General features: G+C 42.0%; 1 protein-coding gene across 2 annotated transcripts in view; it reads left to right on the forward strand.

Moving 5' to 3' along the window:
- Positions 1-19279, forward strand: part of EHBP1 (EH domain binding protein 1) — a 333194-nt gene that overhangs the window by 67059 nt on the left and 246856 nt on the right. For both annotated transcript variants that reach the window (XM_024199807.1, XM_024199808.1), the window contains exon 4: positions 17409-17462. In XM_024199807.1, the coding sequence (XP_024055575.1) occupies positions 17409-17462 (54 nt within the window). The remainder of the gene's footprint in view (positions 1-17408; positions 17463-19279) is intronic.

Raw genomic sequence — 19279 nt, forward strand, 5'->3', positions numbered from 1 at the left:
TAGTCACAAGGCAGGAATAAAGCTCTTGGATTCAGCGCAAGGATCCTTGCATGGATGCCACTATTTCTTCCCTTCGTGTTCGCACCGTTGTTGTAGCCTTGGCTGCAGCAATCCTGAAGGTTTATTTTATTCTCATTCAAAACATTCATAACAGTTCCGTTAGACCTTTTCCAGTAGAGTCATCCACAGACCGGAAACAGAGTATGTGTCTATTTGGATACAGCCATCCTCGTCGTCGTCAAATCTTATTGTAAATGACATCTTTTTCACTGTGACTAATGTTAGGAGTGCAGTCTGTTATTACAGCGCAGTACTTCGCGTTGCCAAGCTGTATCAATATGTTATCAAGCACCTTCCTTGCCATAAGGTCAGTCATTTCATTTTGAATTGTTTTGCTGCAGAAATGGTCCATAGCTTCTTTACGAACTACTCGCTGTAGGTGCTCATGCATGACCTCATCGTATTTCCCAAGGATCTCTACCAAACCAAGGTAATTACCGTTATGTTCAGTGAGCAACTTATCCGAGGAGCCCCAGAGAGCCAAATTATTTTTGCAAGGAAGAGGGTAATTGAGGTCAGATGCTCGAGCACATTCCTGCAATGCTGGGTTTCTACATTAATAATGTGCTGGTTTTCTGCACCTGTGCATTTATTCTGCTTGAGTCTGGACTCGACCTCCATCTATTTGGAGTGGGCCATAAAATGACTGGGCGACTTTTCATTTTGCTTCAGAGCATCAGCTAAGTTATGCCAGTAATTGTACCCGGATAATGCAAGCAACGATTGGGCATTCTTGTCAAATATCTTGCAACAAAAACAGAACACTGTGTCAGTTGATTATGAGCAAACTAGCCAACGCCAATTCAGTTTCTCGAGCACTCTTTCACAGTGTGACTTTGAAAAGAGTCGCGTCTGCTCATTTACTAGAAATGTCATAGGCTCGATTTTGCACAGCCCATTCAAAATTGTTTGTTCAATATCGTCAGAGTTTAGGATCGCCAGCCATAAAGCAGGATCTGATGTAGCAATTTGTGGTATGCAGTTTTTCTCACTGCTGTTTCTGTCATCATGCGAAACGGATTCTTCTTTATCGTTTCTCTCCTTTTCATGTAAACTAGATTTTTCTTTGTCATTACTCTCCTTTTTATGTGAGCCACATTCTTCTTTATCATCAGGTTCCTTTACATCACCAGGAAAATTGGACAATTCTCCATTACTTTCCTCACATTTCCATTCCTTATCTTCAGGTAAATCTGTTAATTCCTTAATAATAGGACTTCCATCATTTACGCTTTGCACCTCAATTTCTTCTGCACTGGTAGGATCGCTACTGCCTAAAGCCCGGTCTGTGTTGTCCTGTTTCAGATATTTTCCCATCAAATTTGCTCTTTGCTGCAAACTAGATTGCAGTTGAGCTTTTCACTTCGTATACTGAGCTGCTGAAGGCTGTTTTCTGTGGCATCTTTTATTTTCTACAGGGGAAGAGACCGTATTAGGGAGAGCAAAAGTCTATGTTCCTCAGTCTTAGAAAGTCATCAAACATGTGTTAAGCATGGCAAAAGAAGTAACAGTATTCTTTTATATTGTTGCTTAGATACAGGTTTGATAGATATCTCTGGCATCTCATTAAGTATGTCCTTTATTAGTCATTACTTACACTCTTAAACACACAAGTACACTTTCACAATTACACAATAAAACAAGGTTCACAATATCGCAGCTGGGCTCTCACTTCACTTAGTTCTTATATCTCACTCAGTAACTGGTAACACCCTGCCCCTTGTATACCCATGAGGGCATGACTGAAAACATTCTAGGAGGTTCAAGGAAAATGTAATTCCCAGAAAGTCTGGAAGGTTCCATGAAATTCTACAAAGGTCCAGAACGTTCTAGGAGGTTAGTGAAACGTTTTACTTCAAACATTCTATTAACAACAAAAACAGCACCCCAAGCCCGGCACCCCCCAGGCCTGGCACCCCAGGTGGTCGCCTGGTTCGACTGCCCTTAAATCTGGCCCTGTCTGGCAGTGTAAAGTCATCTTAAAGTGAGTGTAAATAACAGTTATACCCATTTCAATGCCCTCCTGCACTGCCAGAGTACTAATAGTATAAGTGAGAATCACGACTTTTAAACTTCAGATATATTGACTTGATCCCTGTTACTTGACTTTATATTTGCTTACTGATAAAAAAAAAAAATTAAACCTTGTCCTATGCCTAAAAGCGCTAAACATAAATTTTATGCCAAAGAAAACAGCACCCTTACTACAGGGACAGTGTAATCCTGGTCTCACCTGCCAGGAAGGAGAGGGCATAGTTTAGGGTTGCCATTCATCCAGATTTTCCCGGACATGTCCAGCATTTTGGTCCTCAAATTCCCGTCCGGGAGGAATTTCCAAAAAGCAGGACATGTCCGGGAAAATAGGGAGGCATGGTAAGGGGATCGCCTCCTCCCCGGGCTCCAACTTTCCGGGGCCAGGCGGCGGCTGTTTGTTCTCCCCACCTGGGCAGCCGGACTCGGGAGCAGCCGCTGCTGCAGCTCCCACTGCCGCAGGGGGAAGCGGCCAAGCATGTGGCGCTCCGCGGCTGCGGCTCTGGCGCCCGGGGCGTGAACCCCCTGAGCGGGGACCCTGCTGGTGCAATCCCACGGGCGGCCCCGGAGTGGGGGCAGCAGTCCCCAGCCTCCCCCCCCCCCCCCCGGTCCCGCAGGGGAATGAACGGGGCTGCTGATGCCTCCACCCCGGGGCCTCCCGCGGGATTGCACCAGCTGGGCAGCCAGCCCAGACACGACTGGCCAGGGGCTGGACGCACTGTGCGGGCTGCTGGGTCCCCGCAACAGGCCCGGGCTCGGGGGGTTTGCGCCCGGGCGACAGAGCCGCAGCCGCCGAGCTTGGCCATCGGCCGCTTCCTCCCCCGCGGCAGTGGGAGCTGCAGCAGCGGCTGCTCCCGAGTCCGGCTTCCCAGGTGGGGAGAAGGAACAGCCGCCGCCTGGCCCCGCGGGCCACCCCCCTACTCTCCCTTCAGGTACTCACCCCGGCCCCGTGCTCCCCCTGTGTCTCCAGGGCCTCCCTCTGCCACCTTTTTTTTTTTTTTTTTTTTTTTTTGTTCACCCTGGGGGGGGGGGGGGGGGGGGGATTTGGGGGGAGGGGGCGGGGTGGGGGCGGGGCCGGGGTGGAGTTGGGGCGGAGTTGGGGCGGGGCCGGGGCCCCCTTGGAGTGTCCTCTTTTTGAAGGACTGAAATATGGTAACCCTAGCATAGTCATTCTCCTCCTCCTCCCCGTCCCTCCCCTTCCTCCAATAGTTTCACAATTGTGGTCTGGGGGCAAGGGCTGCTTTTTTCCTAAGAACTCATGAAGAAAGTGACTTTTAAACTTTGATGTGTTTTTGGCCTGTCTCGGTTAGCGTTGTAGCACTAAAAATCAACTGATCCATTTTTAAAGCCGTTTTAGTTTAACTCTCCATACTTTTCATTTCTCTCTGGCCCCACCCCCAAAAAGAAAATTACGTGTGGGTTAAAAAATTGTATCCGATAAACACCATAAAATATGTTTTAAAACAGATAAGGTACAGGCCCCTGAAAATGGGGGAAAAAATCTTTAATCTCTTCTGTAGTAGAAAAAGAACAACTTAGGTAAGTAGTAGTGCTGTATGCTGTCATGTGGGAGTTTTGCGTTTGATTCCCAGTCTCTCTCACTCTAGGCTAGGATGGTCAGGAAGTGCTGCAGACACATCACACTTACCCCATGGGTTGGCTGGCTGCTGGTGAAGTGCCTAATGTTACACAAAACAACAGAGGGTCCTGTGGCACCTTTAAGACTAACATGATGTCTGAAGAAGTGAGGTTCTTACCCACGAAAGCTTATGCTCCCAATACTTCTGTTAGTCTTAAAGGTGCCACAGGACCCTCTGTTGCTTTTTACAGATTCAGACTAACACGGCTACCCCTCTGATACTTAATGTCACACAGTAACAATCCTTCTGGGCAGTTAAAGAGTGGATTAATTGATTTGGAAGGCAGTCATATTTATATCTGGTCCTTAACCAGAAGGATGGAGGCTATAACACTTGAAGTCCTAAGGGTCAAAAAACTGTTGGCTGTCTTAACAGCTCTTTAGTGGAAGTGAAAGATCCACTAAAAAGAACTCAGTGTGAGGGGAGAGTCTGCTATAGATTTAATACTTGGCATGAGTATATTCAATGTGGCCCTGTCTTATAACAAACAGCAATTGTTTGTGTTGATTAAAGTGTTAAGATCACAGGCAAGCTGCTGGCTTTATATTCACGTTGGCAAAGTGTATTGACTGAGCATGTTGCTCTTACGAGCTTTATAAGAATCAGAGATAATGTACTAACACAGTGCTGCTGTTTGTTAAGCAGTGATCTGAAACAGTAGTGTAGGAATAGAACAGACTCCAAAATAGACAGCCATGTGTTTTGGGAAATGATATGTAGGGTAGTGGCTCTGAATTTGAAGTGGCTGTTGAAATGTGTTACTGGTAGGATTAGAAGATAAGTCTAGGCTTCAAGTACTGATGAGAATGTTAAGAATATCCTCTTCAGTAGTCACCAGTGTATACTTGAGAACTTACACCTAAAGTGTGTGTGATTAGTCAAGAGACATGATATTTTGTTGTTTAAAAGTCCCTATTTTGTGCTATTTGCTTGTTTCCTACATTATATTTGTATTTCACACACATGCACAGCTGTGTACTGAAGAAGAGATACCTCCTCCTGCCCACTCCCATTTCAAAAGATCCTCATCAAATTGATTTTTGGATTGATCATGAAGCTTTATCATGCTCTGAGTCGTTTAAGGGAAGCATGATACTGAAATATAAATTCATCAACCTTTCTCAACTATTTCTAGTTCCTGTCCTGCTAGCTAATTTAAATAAAAAGTTTTCTGTTCTATAAGATTGTCTTCTTTCTTTAGCATACTCTACAATTCTATCTCAGTTATGTTTTGAAATTGTCAACCAAAATGGGAAGAAAGAAGTATTGTGAAATAATAAATCAATTGTGTTTACTTTTGTGATTTGTAATGCTTTCATAGAACCGGAAATGCTTCTTGGCTTATGTTTTTATCATATTTCTATGGTTGCACCTTAGAAGTTCTTTTTTAGGGTCACTATGTAATACAGGTTTAACTTATTTTAAATCATTTGCATATATATTCAGTGTCATGTAAGTCACATGCGGAAAGGCTATGTGAATATACTATTTGTGAAGAACTGTGAGGGTTTAAGCCACAGTATCACTATTCTTAGGCTTAAGAACCAAAATACTTTGGTGGAAAAACTACTCTTTCTGGTTAGGAATAGACTTCATTCCTATCATGGTGGTAATTTTTTCTTTTTTAGGTCAGCAGTACATATGGTTTATCATACAGATATAGGGTCTCAGGCCTTGTCTAAACTACTAAGTTTTGTCACCCAAAATTGCCTTTTGGCGACAAAACAGCAAGAGCGTACACACTACAATGGGACTTTTGTCGCGAAAAACGCCCAGTTTTGGTGATTAAAAAACTTCCACCCCTACAAGAGACTTTTGTCTTTTCCCCACCCTTTATTGTCGACAAAGAGCCAGTGTAGACACTGCTGATTGTTTTGTCGACAGGACTGGCTTCCGCCAGCATCCCACCATGCCTGCCCTGGTTGCTCTGCTCAGTGTTTTGATCTCTGCTGCCCTGCAGGCATGTGCCCCCTCCCCTTTCAAAGCTCCGGGAAGTATCTGTGTGCTGCTCCGTTTGGGGAACAAACAAAGAGCAAATAATGGGAATGCTCCTTTTCTGCCCGGCACTAGGAACACAGCAGCAGGCAGACTGCTGCTGCAGGGAGAGGGGGACAGACTGCTGTGCTGCTTTGCCATTCCTCAGCACGGAGAGCTCACAGAGCTACTCCTGATGCTGCTCTTGGCAGCTGAGGGGGCTGTGGGAGAACTTGGGAGAGAATCCCCAGATGCGCAGCGATCAGCTCTTCCTTCCCACAACACTGCGCTGTGGGAAACATACCCATGGTGCATTGCTCACCCTGTTGATGATGGTGTCCCCAATGTGGACATGATCTGTCGACAGAGGGAGCAAGTGTGAACACCCTTTGGCGATTTTTGTTTTGTCGACTTCTGGGTGTCGACATAAGTTTTGTCAGCAAAACTTGGTAGTGTAGACAAGCCCTTAGAAAGGGAAAAGATTGCCAGTTCTTCATTTTTTTTGGTCTCCATCCACAAATTATTTATTTTTTTAGAATTGTTAAAGGGCAACCATCTGAGCACAGAAGTTTTAAATAACACGAGTAACTAAGATTAAATAAAATCTGAAGGGAAGTGTTAGACACCTACCTTCCCTCTGTGTCTTTGAAAATCTTCCTGCAGACAACCCAGAGTACAGCTCTTAACAAATGAATTTTACACTTTGATTCAAGTGCTACCTACCATCTGATTTCACAAGCCAAACACTTACAAGCAGTTTCTACCCAGCGCACTGGAAGGGAGGCTTTAGTATAAGGTGATCATGTTACAATGTAGTAGCGGATGGTGTGCACTCGGAGTGGGTGTAAGGTGGCCTACATTAGACTCACGCTTGATTTAAAAACACTGAATTGGGAGCTATTTTAGAGCTCTACATTTGTATTTTAAATTTAAGATGGTACAGTAAGTTGCAGTCAGTTACGATCTTCTGAAGTCAGGAGGAGAAGTGTGAAGTAGCCTCAGGGCAAAGACAGCAGGACAAGTGTGAATGACTGTGTGGGTAATCTATAGCTGTTGGCTGCTGAAGCTAAAGCCTATAAAGTTAATTTTTAAAATAGGACGATGCTGGGGGGAAAAGTTGCTCTCACCATTTCCGTTCCCTTTTGCCCTCTCCACTACATATATTGGGCACAAGGGTTCTCTGTTTTTATTAGGCAGTGCACCAGCTAAAAATAGTACAGGCATCTGGGAACTCAATGCTTAATCAAAAAGGAGTATCCCTCTCATTTAAGTCTTTTAAATTCTTCATAGGCCATTTTCTCCTTAGCAGAAAGACTCAATTTGCTGATGAAAATATGGCTTTAGATAAACAGTGCCCCAAGCAAGAGACTCATCCATGTTCACAAAGCCCTCTCTTCCTCGTACGCTTTGTACACCCTATGATGTAGAGTTGTGTTTATCTATAAATTTGAGAGAAACATGCACCTTCTGAGCATGCTCCCATAATGTAATAGTCCACTTAACTGGTTTAATTTTTTTTGGTTTGAATTCCTCTCTCTCCTGTCCTTGAGAGTGGAAATTATGGTGATGCCAATAGCCTGTATTAACTATATATAGTATGTTGAAACCATTCTTTAGGCTGATATATAGTGTTGCACAGAATAATGGAATTATGGCAAGGACACCATGAAGCTACAGTACTTTTGGCACCTCCCATCTCTTCACTGTAAATAATCCTAGTAGGTATGCTTCAGCAGCACCCAGAAAGGTTTATAATGGGAGAAAGCTTCACTTAGAGACAAGGAAATCCCTTTCTCCTCACACCCTTTTCACTTTGAAGAAGGATGCTAAATTACTTGCTGAATATAGGGAGAAAACTGAAACCTGCTTTAGGATTCTTGTAGGGCCAAGTGGAATTTTAATTATGGGATTGTTTCATAATCAGTCATAATTTAAACCAGTTTTTACAGTCATCTTAATATGTACAGTCATGTTTTGCTTGATTTTTAAATACTCATAGTATGAGCAAACAGTGCTTATCGTAAAACTGTTAAGTTTATAAGCACTGTCATTTATGGGTGGGGTACTTTTTTTCCACCTTCATTAATTGTGATATAATATTTAAATACTGAGGAGTAACAGAATGTCTTTAATCATTTTACATTTATTGTTAGACAGTAAAGTTATAGAGAGAGCCCGTCAGTGTTTAATTTAGGCCAGCCTCTTTCTCCTCCTCATGTCAGACTCAAATGCAGATTTTGAAAAGTATATGTTAACTATAATTAAACAAAATGCAATAATCTAATCTGTATAATGATGCCCCACAGCAGGATACGTATTCTGGAGTTATTTAATAATGCCTTCACAGCTTTACAATACGTGTTCAAAGCCCTGTACAAGCCTTAACTAATTAACTCTCCCAGCAACCTTATGAGGTATATCCCCTTTTTACAGGTGGGGAAACCAAACAAAGAGGTTATCTGACTTTCCAACAGGAATACAGTCAATGGTAGAGCTGGAGTTAGAGTTTAGTACTAGTTCCTTTTCCCCAAACTTGTGTTTATTCCTCTAGCTCTCAATTCCGCATTCCATCCATATTCAGCAAAGGACTTAAGCGCATGTTTAACTTAAAGCATGTATTGAAGCCCCACTGGAACTTAAAGTGAAGCATGTGTTCAATTAAGTGCTTTGCTGAATAGGTATGCACATGCTCAGATTCTTTTCTGAATTAGAGGCCCTAGATCCCAATTCTTTCAAAACTGGTACAGGCTTTATGCCCACACTAAAGTTGTACCAAGTTAACTGGATCTGTTAAAACCTGATTTACTTAAATCAGTGCAACCCTCTTGTGTGGACTCTCTTAAATAGGTTTATATCACTTTGATTTTGCTTACCGACTTAATCTGATGTAAGGCACTCTTAAACAACACCCACACAGGGGTTGCATCAAAATAAAATCAATTTCTAAACTGATTTAGTTAAATTGGTATAATGCATGTGTGTGGAGAAGGTCAGAATGCTCCTTCAAGTGTATGTAACAATATCCATGCACATCTAGGGTGAAAATATGAGTTTTTATTTTATAAAACAAATGTAGAGTGATTCCATGTGAATATTAAAACAAAGATATGCATTAATGCTCTGCATGAAGAATTTGGTCTGTTACTCCAGAATGGTAAAAATGTTGAAGCTTGCCATGGAACAATAATCATCCACCAGACTCTCCTGATTGTGAGAGCTCCAGAAAAAGAGGATAAATTTCATTTGGGTACATAAGAGTTAGTCACTAATTGTAATATTAAGAATTCAGTGACATATACACAGTGGCCAAAAGTATGTTTGCTTTTAAAGTGTCTAAAGCTCATGTTGCTGCTTGAAGAGAATTAGCAGTAGCAACTTCATCTGAAGGCTGTAGCTCAGAGAACTTTAAAGCAGTAGCTCCCTTTTTAACATAGTCCTGAAATACTGTGTGTGTCAGTTCTGTGGTGAAACCCGTGGAGCCATTACTGCCAGGTAAGGAACAAGAAGGGATAGAATAGAGAGGTACGTGCTGCACGAGAAAGTAAAGTTTGGAGAGAACCAATGAAACAAGTACCCACAACATTACCAATCAAACCAAGCTTTTTATAGGGACTTCAATAACTATTTCCCCAAGGGAGACTTCCCTTCAGTCTGCTACCACTTATTTAATGTGATTCTCTGGTAGAGGTTAAGGTTTGCACTTTAAATGCCGAATGTATTTGTATCAATTTAAAAGAGAACAGTGGCTTGTCTTGACACAATGGTGGATCTTCAGTGGTAGAGAAAATGGCAGTCTAGACCTCTTAGTGTGTTAGTTGTAAGACCCATAATGTCAAGACTTGACAAGTGTACTTGACTATTGTGATCAGTAAGGTTTTCTGGGTTTGTGGGGGGTTAATGCTATAAATGTCTGCAAAATCTAACCTTTTAAAAATATTTTTTTCTGATCCATATAATTGAGAAGAAAACCAGCTGAATGTGAACTGAGTCGAAACCAGTTCAGTGCTGTCTCCCAAGTGCCTCTGATGCAGCTGAAAGCTTTCCCAGGACTCAGCAGAATGAAAACGGTGACAGATTTTCTAGGCTATTTGAGATCTCTTCCTTGTAAGCAGCAGTAAAACTGACAAGTTTTGGGACAGTTTTTAAATCTTCTGCAGCTTAGAAAAGCTATGCATAAATGCAGAGGCAGAAGGAGGACCCAAGGTGGGAGACTGTATGGAGTAGCATAATTGAACACTCAGGGCAAAATTAAGCAAATGCTTGCACCAATTTAACTATCAGTGTGGGGCATTGTGGGGCACTGACAGCTGGAGCTCGGGCTCCAGTGCAGGGCTCGGGCAGTCAGCCTCGGGGGGCAGGGCTCGGGCTGTCCACTTCCAGGGACTGACAGCCAGAAGAGTCTGAAAGGCAGCAACAGGCGATGTAAGTATCTACACTGACACTGCGTCAAACTAACAACATCAACCGAAGCACTACGCCTCTTGCAGAGGTGGTGTTATTAAGTCAGTGTAGTGGGCAACTTACATCGGTGGAAGCTACAGTTTAGTGTAGACGCTAGTTAGGTCGACTAGTAGTGTAGACCAGGCCACACCCTCCAATTGCTCGGGTGAATTGGAGTAAGAAAGGATGTGCTGAGGTGATTGATACATTTGACAAACCTCACTCAACTTGGAATGGCTGCTGGTTGGGGAAGTTGCTGCGTAGCTATTGTTCTCTCTTGCTGTTTCCTCCTACCATTGCAAATATGGAAATTATTCTGAAGACCTACAGAATTTAATGGAGACTGCTAACCTTTCTCTCGGAACCCTCCCATTGATTCTACAGCAGGGATCTAATTCTCTGTTAAATTCTGTGTTGAATGGGGTGAGCTCTGAGCAACAGAGCGCCGAGTGATAAATCTGCTACATAAGAATCTACTGCTGCAGTTTCCTTTTCTCTTGCTCAGGAGGGTTGTAGCTTCCATGGCAGTTGGAAACAGGGGCACTGGAATGGGGGTCGGGGGGAGGACATTTCCTGAGCCCGTCACCTTGCACTGCCAGGGACTGTTCTGGCAAAAAGGCTGGTGTACCACAGCACTCTAATGACCCCATGAGGGAACAACAGTTACACTTCTGAACTATTAGCCAGGGCTGAGAAAGATGGTGTCCCAAAGCAGGGTCTTTGGGCTGAACACTTGTAGGAATCCTATCCTTTCCCCAGCAAGTTGTGGGGAGGCTTGGCTTCTCATGTGCATATTGCTCTTGGACATTGGGTGACATCTTTCATAGTCACCCTCTGGCTATTAAGTATCTAGAAAGTTTTTTGAGATTTGTGTAATGGAGTTAGTGGAGGGTGGAGATAAGGGTGTGTGTTGTTAGGAGTGTGATAAGGTGGGGAGAGAGAGAGAGATGAGAGAAATTAGAAAAGAGAAGTGGGGGAGACAAGGTTATCTCTTGAGGTTAACCCCAGAGCGCTGATTTTTACATTTATAAAATAAGTTCTTGTAAAAGAAGAAGAGCACCTTACAGAAGCTTAAGTGAAATTTGACAGTCTTTCAGTCCATTTATCTAAGGGCTTGTAATTCCCATTTCAAGATGAAACCATAATAAATATTGTAGACTTATGTGCTGGGGCTAGGGTGAACAGGTATTGGGCTCAAAGGAACATTAAGGCAGTTTAATGTCAACTTTACCTGTGTGCCTCTGGTTTTTCAAGATTTAAGCATCATTTGCCTTTGAGCATGTATGTACTTTATTCCCCTTAGACCAGTGGGTCTCAAACTTTTTTATTGGCGACCCCTTTCACACAGCAAGCCTCTGAGTGCGACCCCCCCCCCCCCCGTAAATTAAACACACTTTTTAATATATTTAACAGCATTATAAATGCTGGAGGCAAAGCGGGGTTTAGGGTAGAGGTTGACAGCTCGTGACCCCCCATGTAATAACCTCCCAACCCCCTGAGGGGTCCTGACCCCCAGTTTGAGAACCCCTGCCTTAGACAGCTTTGTTTGTATTTATTCTTTATGTGTGTCATAGAATCATAGAATATCAGGGTTGGAAGGGACCTCAGGAGGTCATCTAGTCCAACCCCCTGCTCAAAGCAGGACCAATTCCCAACTAAATCATCCCAGCCAGGGCTTTGTCAAGCCTGACCTTAAAAATCTCTAAAGAAGGTTATTCCACCACCTCCCTAGGTAACCCATTCCAGTGCTTCACCACCCTCCTAGTGAAAAAGTTTTTCCTAATATCCAACCTAAACCTCCCCAACTGCAACTTGAGACCATTACTCCTTGTTCTGTCATCAGGTACCACTGAGAACAGTCTAGATCCATCCTCTTTGGAACCCCCTTTCAGGTAGTTGAAAGCAGCTATCAAATCCCCCCTCATTCTTCTCTTCTGCAGAGTAAACAATCCCAGTTCCCTCAGCCTCTCCTCATAAATCATGTGCAGCCCCCTAATCATTTTTGTTGCCCTCCGCTGGACTCTTTCCAATTTTTCCACATCCTTCTTGTAGTGTGCGGCCCAAAACTGGACACAGTACTCCAGATGAGGCCTCACCAATGTCGAATAGAGGGGAACGATCACGTCCCTTGATCTGCTGGCAATGCCCCTACTTATACAGCCCAGAATGCCGTTAGCCTTCTTGGCAACAAGGGCACACTGTGGACTCATATCCAGCTTCTCGTCCACCGTAACCCCTAGGTCCTTTTCTGCAGAACTGCTTCCTAGCCATTCGGTCCCTAGTCTGTAACAGGGGATTCTTCCGTCCTAAGTGCAGGACTCTGCAATTGTCCTTGTTGAACCTCATCAGGTTTCTTTTGGCCCAATCCTCTAATTTGTCTAAGTCCCTCTGTATCCTGTCCCTACCCTCCAGCATATCTACCACTCCTCCCAGTTTAGTGTCATCTGCAAACTTGCTGAGAGTGCAGTCCACGCCATCCTCTAGATCATTAATGATCCTCCAAATCATGTGTCCTATTGAGACACATTGATATAGTTAAGGTGAGTCAAGGTTTTACAGGTTGCTATGGGCATTTGAGCCAACCTGCTGGATTTTGCAGAAAAAACTGCTCTTCCAACACCACATTTTGAATCAACTGTATCACAACCCCGTTACAAACAGGTGATAAGTTGTAGTGTGCTTTCTGGGTCCTTCACAAGTAGGGTAAGAATATGTGCATTGTGATATGTCCGCCGGATGGGCTTCAGTAGACTAAAAATCTTAGGTGTTACTATGCATGGGCTAAAGTGATTTTTTTTTTCTTTATAACTATTATTAGCCAGGTTTTTTTTTTTTTTTTCAATCTTGGTAAAGCATGCCCTCTTCATCGAGGACACCTTACGTACTAGATTTGAAGCACCAAAGTTCAGCCACTTGCGTTTTGTGCAGGGCAATAGTTGGGGAGTGAGGAGAGGCAGTAAGATTTTATTTTGAAAGTGGGGGAGATTTTTTTTTCTTCCAGTGTAAATCCAAAACAGATGAAAGGATTTGCTCAACTTTAAACATGTCACGTTTTAGCAGAGACCAAGCATTGAAAATGTCAGCCCCAAAGGGGAACGTGTCCGAGCATGTGGAAATGAGAATGAAATGGAAACTGCATTACAACCATAAATGTAGAGGTACCTATTGATGACAACTACAACAAAGTTATTGGGTAACTAGGAAGTGACAATACATATACTTCAGTGGAATTCGAAATAAATCATTATAGCAACAAGAATGAAGCTAGAGTAGTTTGTGATCTCATCAGAACCCTGAGGTGTATGTGCAGAGCGGTCCCTTGGGTATGACGAATCGGGGTGACCACGCTGGGCCCCACGCTCGGGGGATCCCCACGGGCCAGTGTGATTGGCCAGCACAGTCAGTCCCAGAAGTGAAAGGTTGGTCCCGGAAGTGACGGCTTCATCACTTCTGCCCTGGGTCCTGCACCCCCCTAGGGACAGCTCTGTGTATGTGTATAGATTAATTCAGAGTTTTCCAAAGTTTTGCATATTTAAGGGATATTAAAGATTAGCAACACATATTTTTAATTAAAACATGTACATAAAGTTTGTAATCTGCTTTAAAGGTGAAATGTACAGCATGTGTACTAAATAGGGATCATTTTAATGATGTATTGTTATGCCTTCTGGCATTTTTATTTTTGTAAGACTTTATTAGAGAAATACAAAAAAGGAAAACTGTAGTTTGATTTTAACTGTTTGACTTAGGGCATTTTATTTTTTAAAATACATTTTTATTAATTATATGAAAAAGTGCTTACACAATACTTTAGCAGTATGTGAGAACTGTACACCTAAATCAATAAGTAACCTTTGCAATATAAAACTGTACTGCATCCATATCCATAAGAAATCAGAAATACACCATCAAAAGGTTTGATTCTGTAGTCATTACAGGTTTGATCTAGCATCAATTGAAGTCAATGGAAAGGCTTCAGTTTCCTTCAACCGGCCTTTGATCAGATCCTACATGAACAAAAATATTGTTTTGATTGCAAAATTGTGCCCTGATTTTATAAGTGGTAGAGGTATAAGCTCACACAGAAAATAGACACCTCCCCCCCCCAAAAGGCTAGACAAAATATTAAAGATATTAGTCACTTATTTTATCAGGCAGTAGGATATTAAAACAGAGAATGATTAATGATTTCTTTATGCTGCTTCCATATTATATCAAAGAGCGTTTTTTTTAAACAAGGTAGTAACCCTAGGATAAATCATTAAAATGACAAGTATTAATAGCTGAATGGTGGAAAATGATTTATGTGGTATTGATATGAGGTATAGTAAGTCAGCCAAGTATCGTACAATTTCATTAATTTTGTTTATGTACAGTAGTCCTACAAAGTTGATTAAAATGATATACATGTTATTACATGATCTTATAATTACAAGTACCTTAATTTCAGTATGCAGCTATCCGGGGATACACCTTGTTGTGTGTATCTTAAATCATTATAACTTATGGCTAATGGTTCTCTCTTTTTTTTAACTTAATTAAAGTCGTATTGGATAATTTGTAACTAGTTGCTGGCAACATCTTTTTTTTTTTTTTTTTTGACTTTTTGTACTCGAAATGCACCCAAAAGTAACAGATGTCAAATATATTTTAAAACACACATTTTACTGCTTTGACCTTTGTAGCTAGGGTGACCAGATGTCCCGATTTTATAGGGACAGTCCCGATTTTTGGGTCTTTTTCTTATATAGGCTCCTATTACCCCCCACCCCCGTCCCAATTTTTCACATTTACTGTCTGGTCACCCTATTTGTAGCCATAAAATATAGCCCCATTACATCAGTTAGCAAACAATCAGACTGATATTTCACAAGTGGCATTGAAGCTTTGGCTGTATTTATTCATTGTGTGTGCTATTGAGACACATGAATAGAATTCCTCTAAGGTGAGTCCTTGTCTAGCTAAGGTGCCAAGGACTCTGCAGGAAATTGAGCCCACCCTGCTGGATTTTGCAGGAAGGACTGCTCTTCAACTGTCTCCATAGCATAGTATTTATAATGTGTATAATATGACACTTCCAGAGAAACACTATCCCAATGGAGGAATCACAATCACTATATAACTGCACAATCACTATCACAAAAGAGGAATTATTTAACAGAGTAAGTATTCTGACTTCTTGATGTGGAAATCACTAAGTATTCCTTTTCAGCAGTTATTCGTAAGCTAGTTATTTACCAGGTCATTCATTATATTCATTTTAGAGAGAGACTTCATCAAGGGATCTCTCAAATCCATTTGTAACGAAGATAAAATACTGTTACACAGTGCTTCCTTAATGATTCTATATTGAACTTGAAGAAAATGCAAAATTAAGAAAAGCATGGATGGTTAGGAAGAGAATAGTTTAAAGTGAGTTGAGCAGGAAGGACAATACAGTCTTGTAGCGGGCTTGAAAGAAAAGATGTGGTATGGATTAGGGTAAAAAAAGTAGAAGCAAAATCTCTTCAGTTCTATGCTTCAATTTACAGTGATAGAATAAAATTGCTTTAATAGATTAAAATTGTAGAAGGGATTCAGATAAGAGAAACAAAAACGATTAAAGGGCTAAGGGACTGAATTTATGCATAACATAGTCAAATGATGATTATGGGATATGACATCCATCTACAAGTATTTGAAAGAGGTAAACACTGAGGTGGCAAAGGAATAATTGAATGGTTCAAGGGCTATAAGTAGGGATAATAGGATGAAATTGAGGAATGGAAAAAGTCTGAATGTCAGGGAAAAATCCTAAAACTGAGTTCTGCTAGTATGAGAAACAGTCTCCCAAGGGAAATGGTATAATTTTGCTGTGTTAGAGATTTTTAAAACTAGATTGGACAAAGTACTGCAATAGAAAATTTCTGTAGGAAAAATCCTGCATTATTGTTTGAAGGGGCATGAACTCAATCACTTAATGTCTTCCTCATATCTTAATTTCTAATAACCTTAATGTACATTAGATCACTGAGTTGAGATGGACATAACTTATTACCAGGGATCCTAGAAATCCATTTGCCACTGAAAAATGCGGAATTTGTGTTTTTTCAGCGAGACTTTAGTTTTTACATTTTGTGAAAACATAAAAACATATTAACTATTCACTAAATTTTACTGAAAGTACCAGTGTCACTTATTCATTATGGTCAACCTCTCCCTCTTGCGGTTGATTTTTAAATGTGCTTTAAATTTACAGTGGAACCCCATTTATTCGATCTAATTGGAACTGGGGCCAGATCGGATAATCAAAAATCGGGATAATCAGTAGAATTGGCAAAGAGCTTTCTATCTCTTATTTTAAGATTGGAGGAAGGGTGGCTGATAGCCCGACAGCCTCCCGGTGCTGACAGCCTGAGCCCCATCACTGTCAGCCCCAGGTGGCTGGCGGGTCGGCTAATATGGAGAGCCAGATAATGGAAGCTTGAATAAACGGGGTTCTACTGCATATCAATAAAACATTGCATTCAACTGATACCTACATATATTGTAGCTAGGAAAACTAAAGTTCAGCATTTCATTTTAATCACGGAAAAACACAGATTTTAATTTTTTTATTGGAGAATTTTGTTTTTTTAATCCTGGAAAAGTAGGATCCCTGCTCATTTCCTCATGTTACTGTCTAGCACATGAAGCCTATCATGCATCTTTCTGTGGGGGGTAAAAGTGGTGTTATTCCCTAAACAAGAGTTGACTGAAAAAGGAGGCCATTCTCCAGCAGGATGGGTGTTGGTGTAACTTGTGGTGACACGAGAGATTCTACCTGAAGGAGTTGTATTATGTTCCCTGATCACACAGATGGTTCTTAGGCATGTGAAGATGAGGATAGGGACTTGACTTCTGCTGTACAAGAGCTACCTGTTTGATCTAGGCAGGAGCTTAGCTTCTGCCTGCGTTCTCTGCAAGATGTGGGACTATGGTGTAGTTATCGAGAAGCAAGGGGCTTTATAAATTAAATTGAAAAATTGATGATCCTGAATGAAGGGTGGTAGAATCATAGGATCTGTTCTGAATGCATCTCTTGTTTGTACCAGTCCACAGCCAGTGAAAGTGTTGTGGCGGTATTACGTACTGAAAGCTGTATATTGGCTAAAATATTTTTTCTGTGCCTCATCTCTATCAAATAAGGAAACCTAAATGAATAAGCGGCAATGTTGGGTCAGTTGCAGTTTCTTATATCTGGGTAATTTTTAGATTAAAGTATTTTTTCCCCCTTTTTTTCAGGATCCCCATGCTGAAGAATTTGAAGACAAAGAGTGGACATTTGTCATAGAGAATGTAAGTCAGAACATAGTCATGTTTTTCCTTTTTATGTGTGTGACACTTAATGATTTTGAAGGTTCATATGCCTTGTATTAAGACTATTGAAAAAGGGGTGGGTTAAGTTTGAGCTGTTAAAACCAAACCTAAAACATTACACCACAATAATAACAATAAAGTTGCCTCATTAAAATAACGGTTGTATATAACTGTATTGAAATCCAGTTGGGATGCAGAAATATTTTGCAATGTAGGGAAGCAATTTAAGCTAACATCAGGAGCCTTCTTGCTTTAATTTCATGAACATTGGAGGGAACATGTGTGTTAAGAGCTAGGATACTAAACCTGTAGTTCTTCAGTTGCATTCAGCTCTTCATGGTCTCATGCGCAGCTCTTTTCTTTTTCTGATGATAATAGTTAATGCTTATAAAATGCTGTTCATCTGTAGGTGTAGACGTTCGGACTCACCCCTGCGGCGCCTCCTGCTGGTCGTCCAGGGAATTAGCTCACCAGCCTCTGGAGCGCCCTCTGCAGGCCGGTGATCCGACTTGTCGTCCTCTGGCGCCCGTGTCCCTCCCAGGACCCGGTGCCCCTATTACTGGGACGGTGCCCCCTGGCAGTACTCCACAGATCTGGGTCTCCCCTCCCTGGGGAACTCCCACCCACTATCCCCACCTTGCCTCAGCACTAGGCCACTGCCAGTCACCATCTAGCCCCCACGCCCTGGGGCAGACTGCCGTATAGGCCACTCATCACTGGCAAGGAGGGGTTGGACCTGCTGCCCTCTGCAACCCCCAGTACCCCTTGGCCTAATACTAGGCCACAGCCTGGGGCTTTCCAGGCTGGAGCTCCTCAGCCTTTCCCCAGCCCTGCTCTGATTAGGGTGTGGCCCAGCTGTAGCCACTTCCCCTAATCAGCCAGGGTTTTACCTTGGCCAGCCCCAGCCGTCTGCCGGGCTTTTCCAACCACTCAGGGCAGGAGCGGGTATCCACCCCGCTACAGTAGGATTCCAAAATTCTTTGCAAAGGAGGTCAATATCATTATCCCTATTTTACAGATGGCGAAACTGAGACAGAGGGAGGTAAAGTGACTGGCCCAGGGTCACTCAGGCCATCGATGGAGCTAGGATTTGAATCTAGGTGTCCTGGATTCCAGTCCAGTGCCCTCTCCACTAGATCATACTGTGCTTGTCTTGTGTGTTTAAAAGAAGAAGACTACTTCTTCAGGTTGACCTCTGTGTATCCCCCTTATTGAGACAAAAGTGATGTGCTTTCAGAACTCTCTAGGAAGAGTTGATGAATAAGTGAAAATGCACAAGATGGAAGGCGGGAATAGGGAGATCATATGAAAATTAAGAAAAAAGCCCTCAAAATTATTGAGAGAGTTGTGATAAAATCACAAAAATCGGCAACATTGCAGAATATGGCCAGCAGAACCTTTGATAGGTGATGGTGCAATCATATTTATGTATTTATAATATAAGGAAAGAACCAAACTTAGTCCTACAAATTCAACTTGGATTCTGAGAGTTAACAGAAAAAAGTACCTTTTTCTTGTAAACTGAACATACTTGATGGAGAAATTATTGCAAGACAAACATGGTATTTCACAATACCATTGATTCAAGTTTTAGAGCAGAATCGCACTTTAATCACTTGACTACTGCTGAATTGTTCAAATACATCCAGTGAAAACCTAGGGGTGTTCTGGGTTGCTTAAACAACAAGGAGTCTGGTGGCACCTTAAAGACTAACAGATTTATTTGGGCATAAGCTTTTGTGGGTAAAAACCTCACTTCTTCAGATGCAACCCACGAAAGCTTATGCCCAAATAAA

Source organism: Terrapene carolina, unplaced genomic scaffold, assembly GCF_002925995.2.
Source record: "Terrapene carolina triunguis isolate 2854851 unplaced genomic scaffold, T_m_triunguis-2.0 Scaffold132, whole genome shotgun sequence".
NCBI lineage: Eukaryota > Metazoa > Chordata > Testudines > Emydidae > Terrapene > Terrapene triunguis.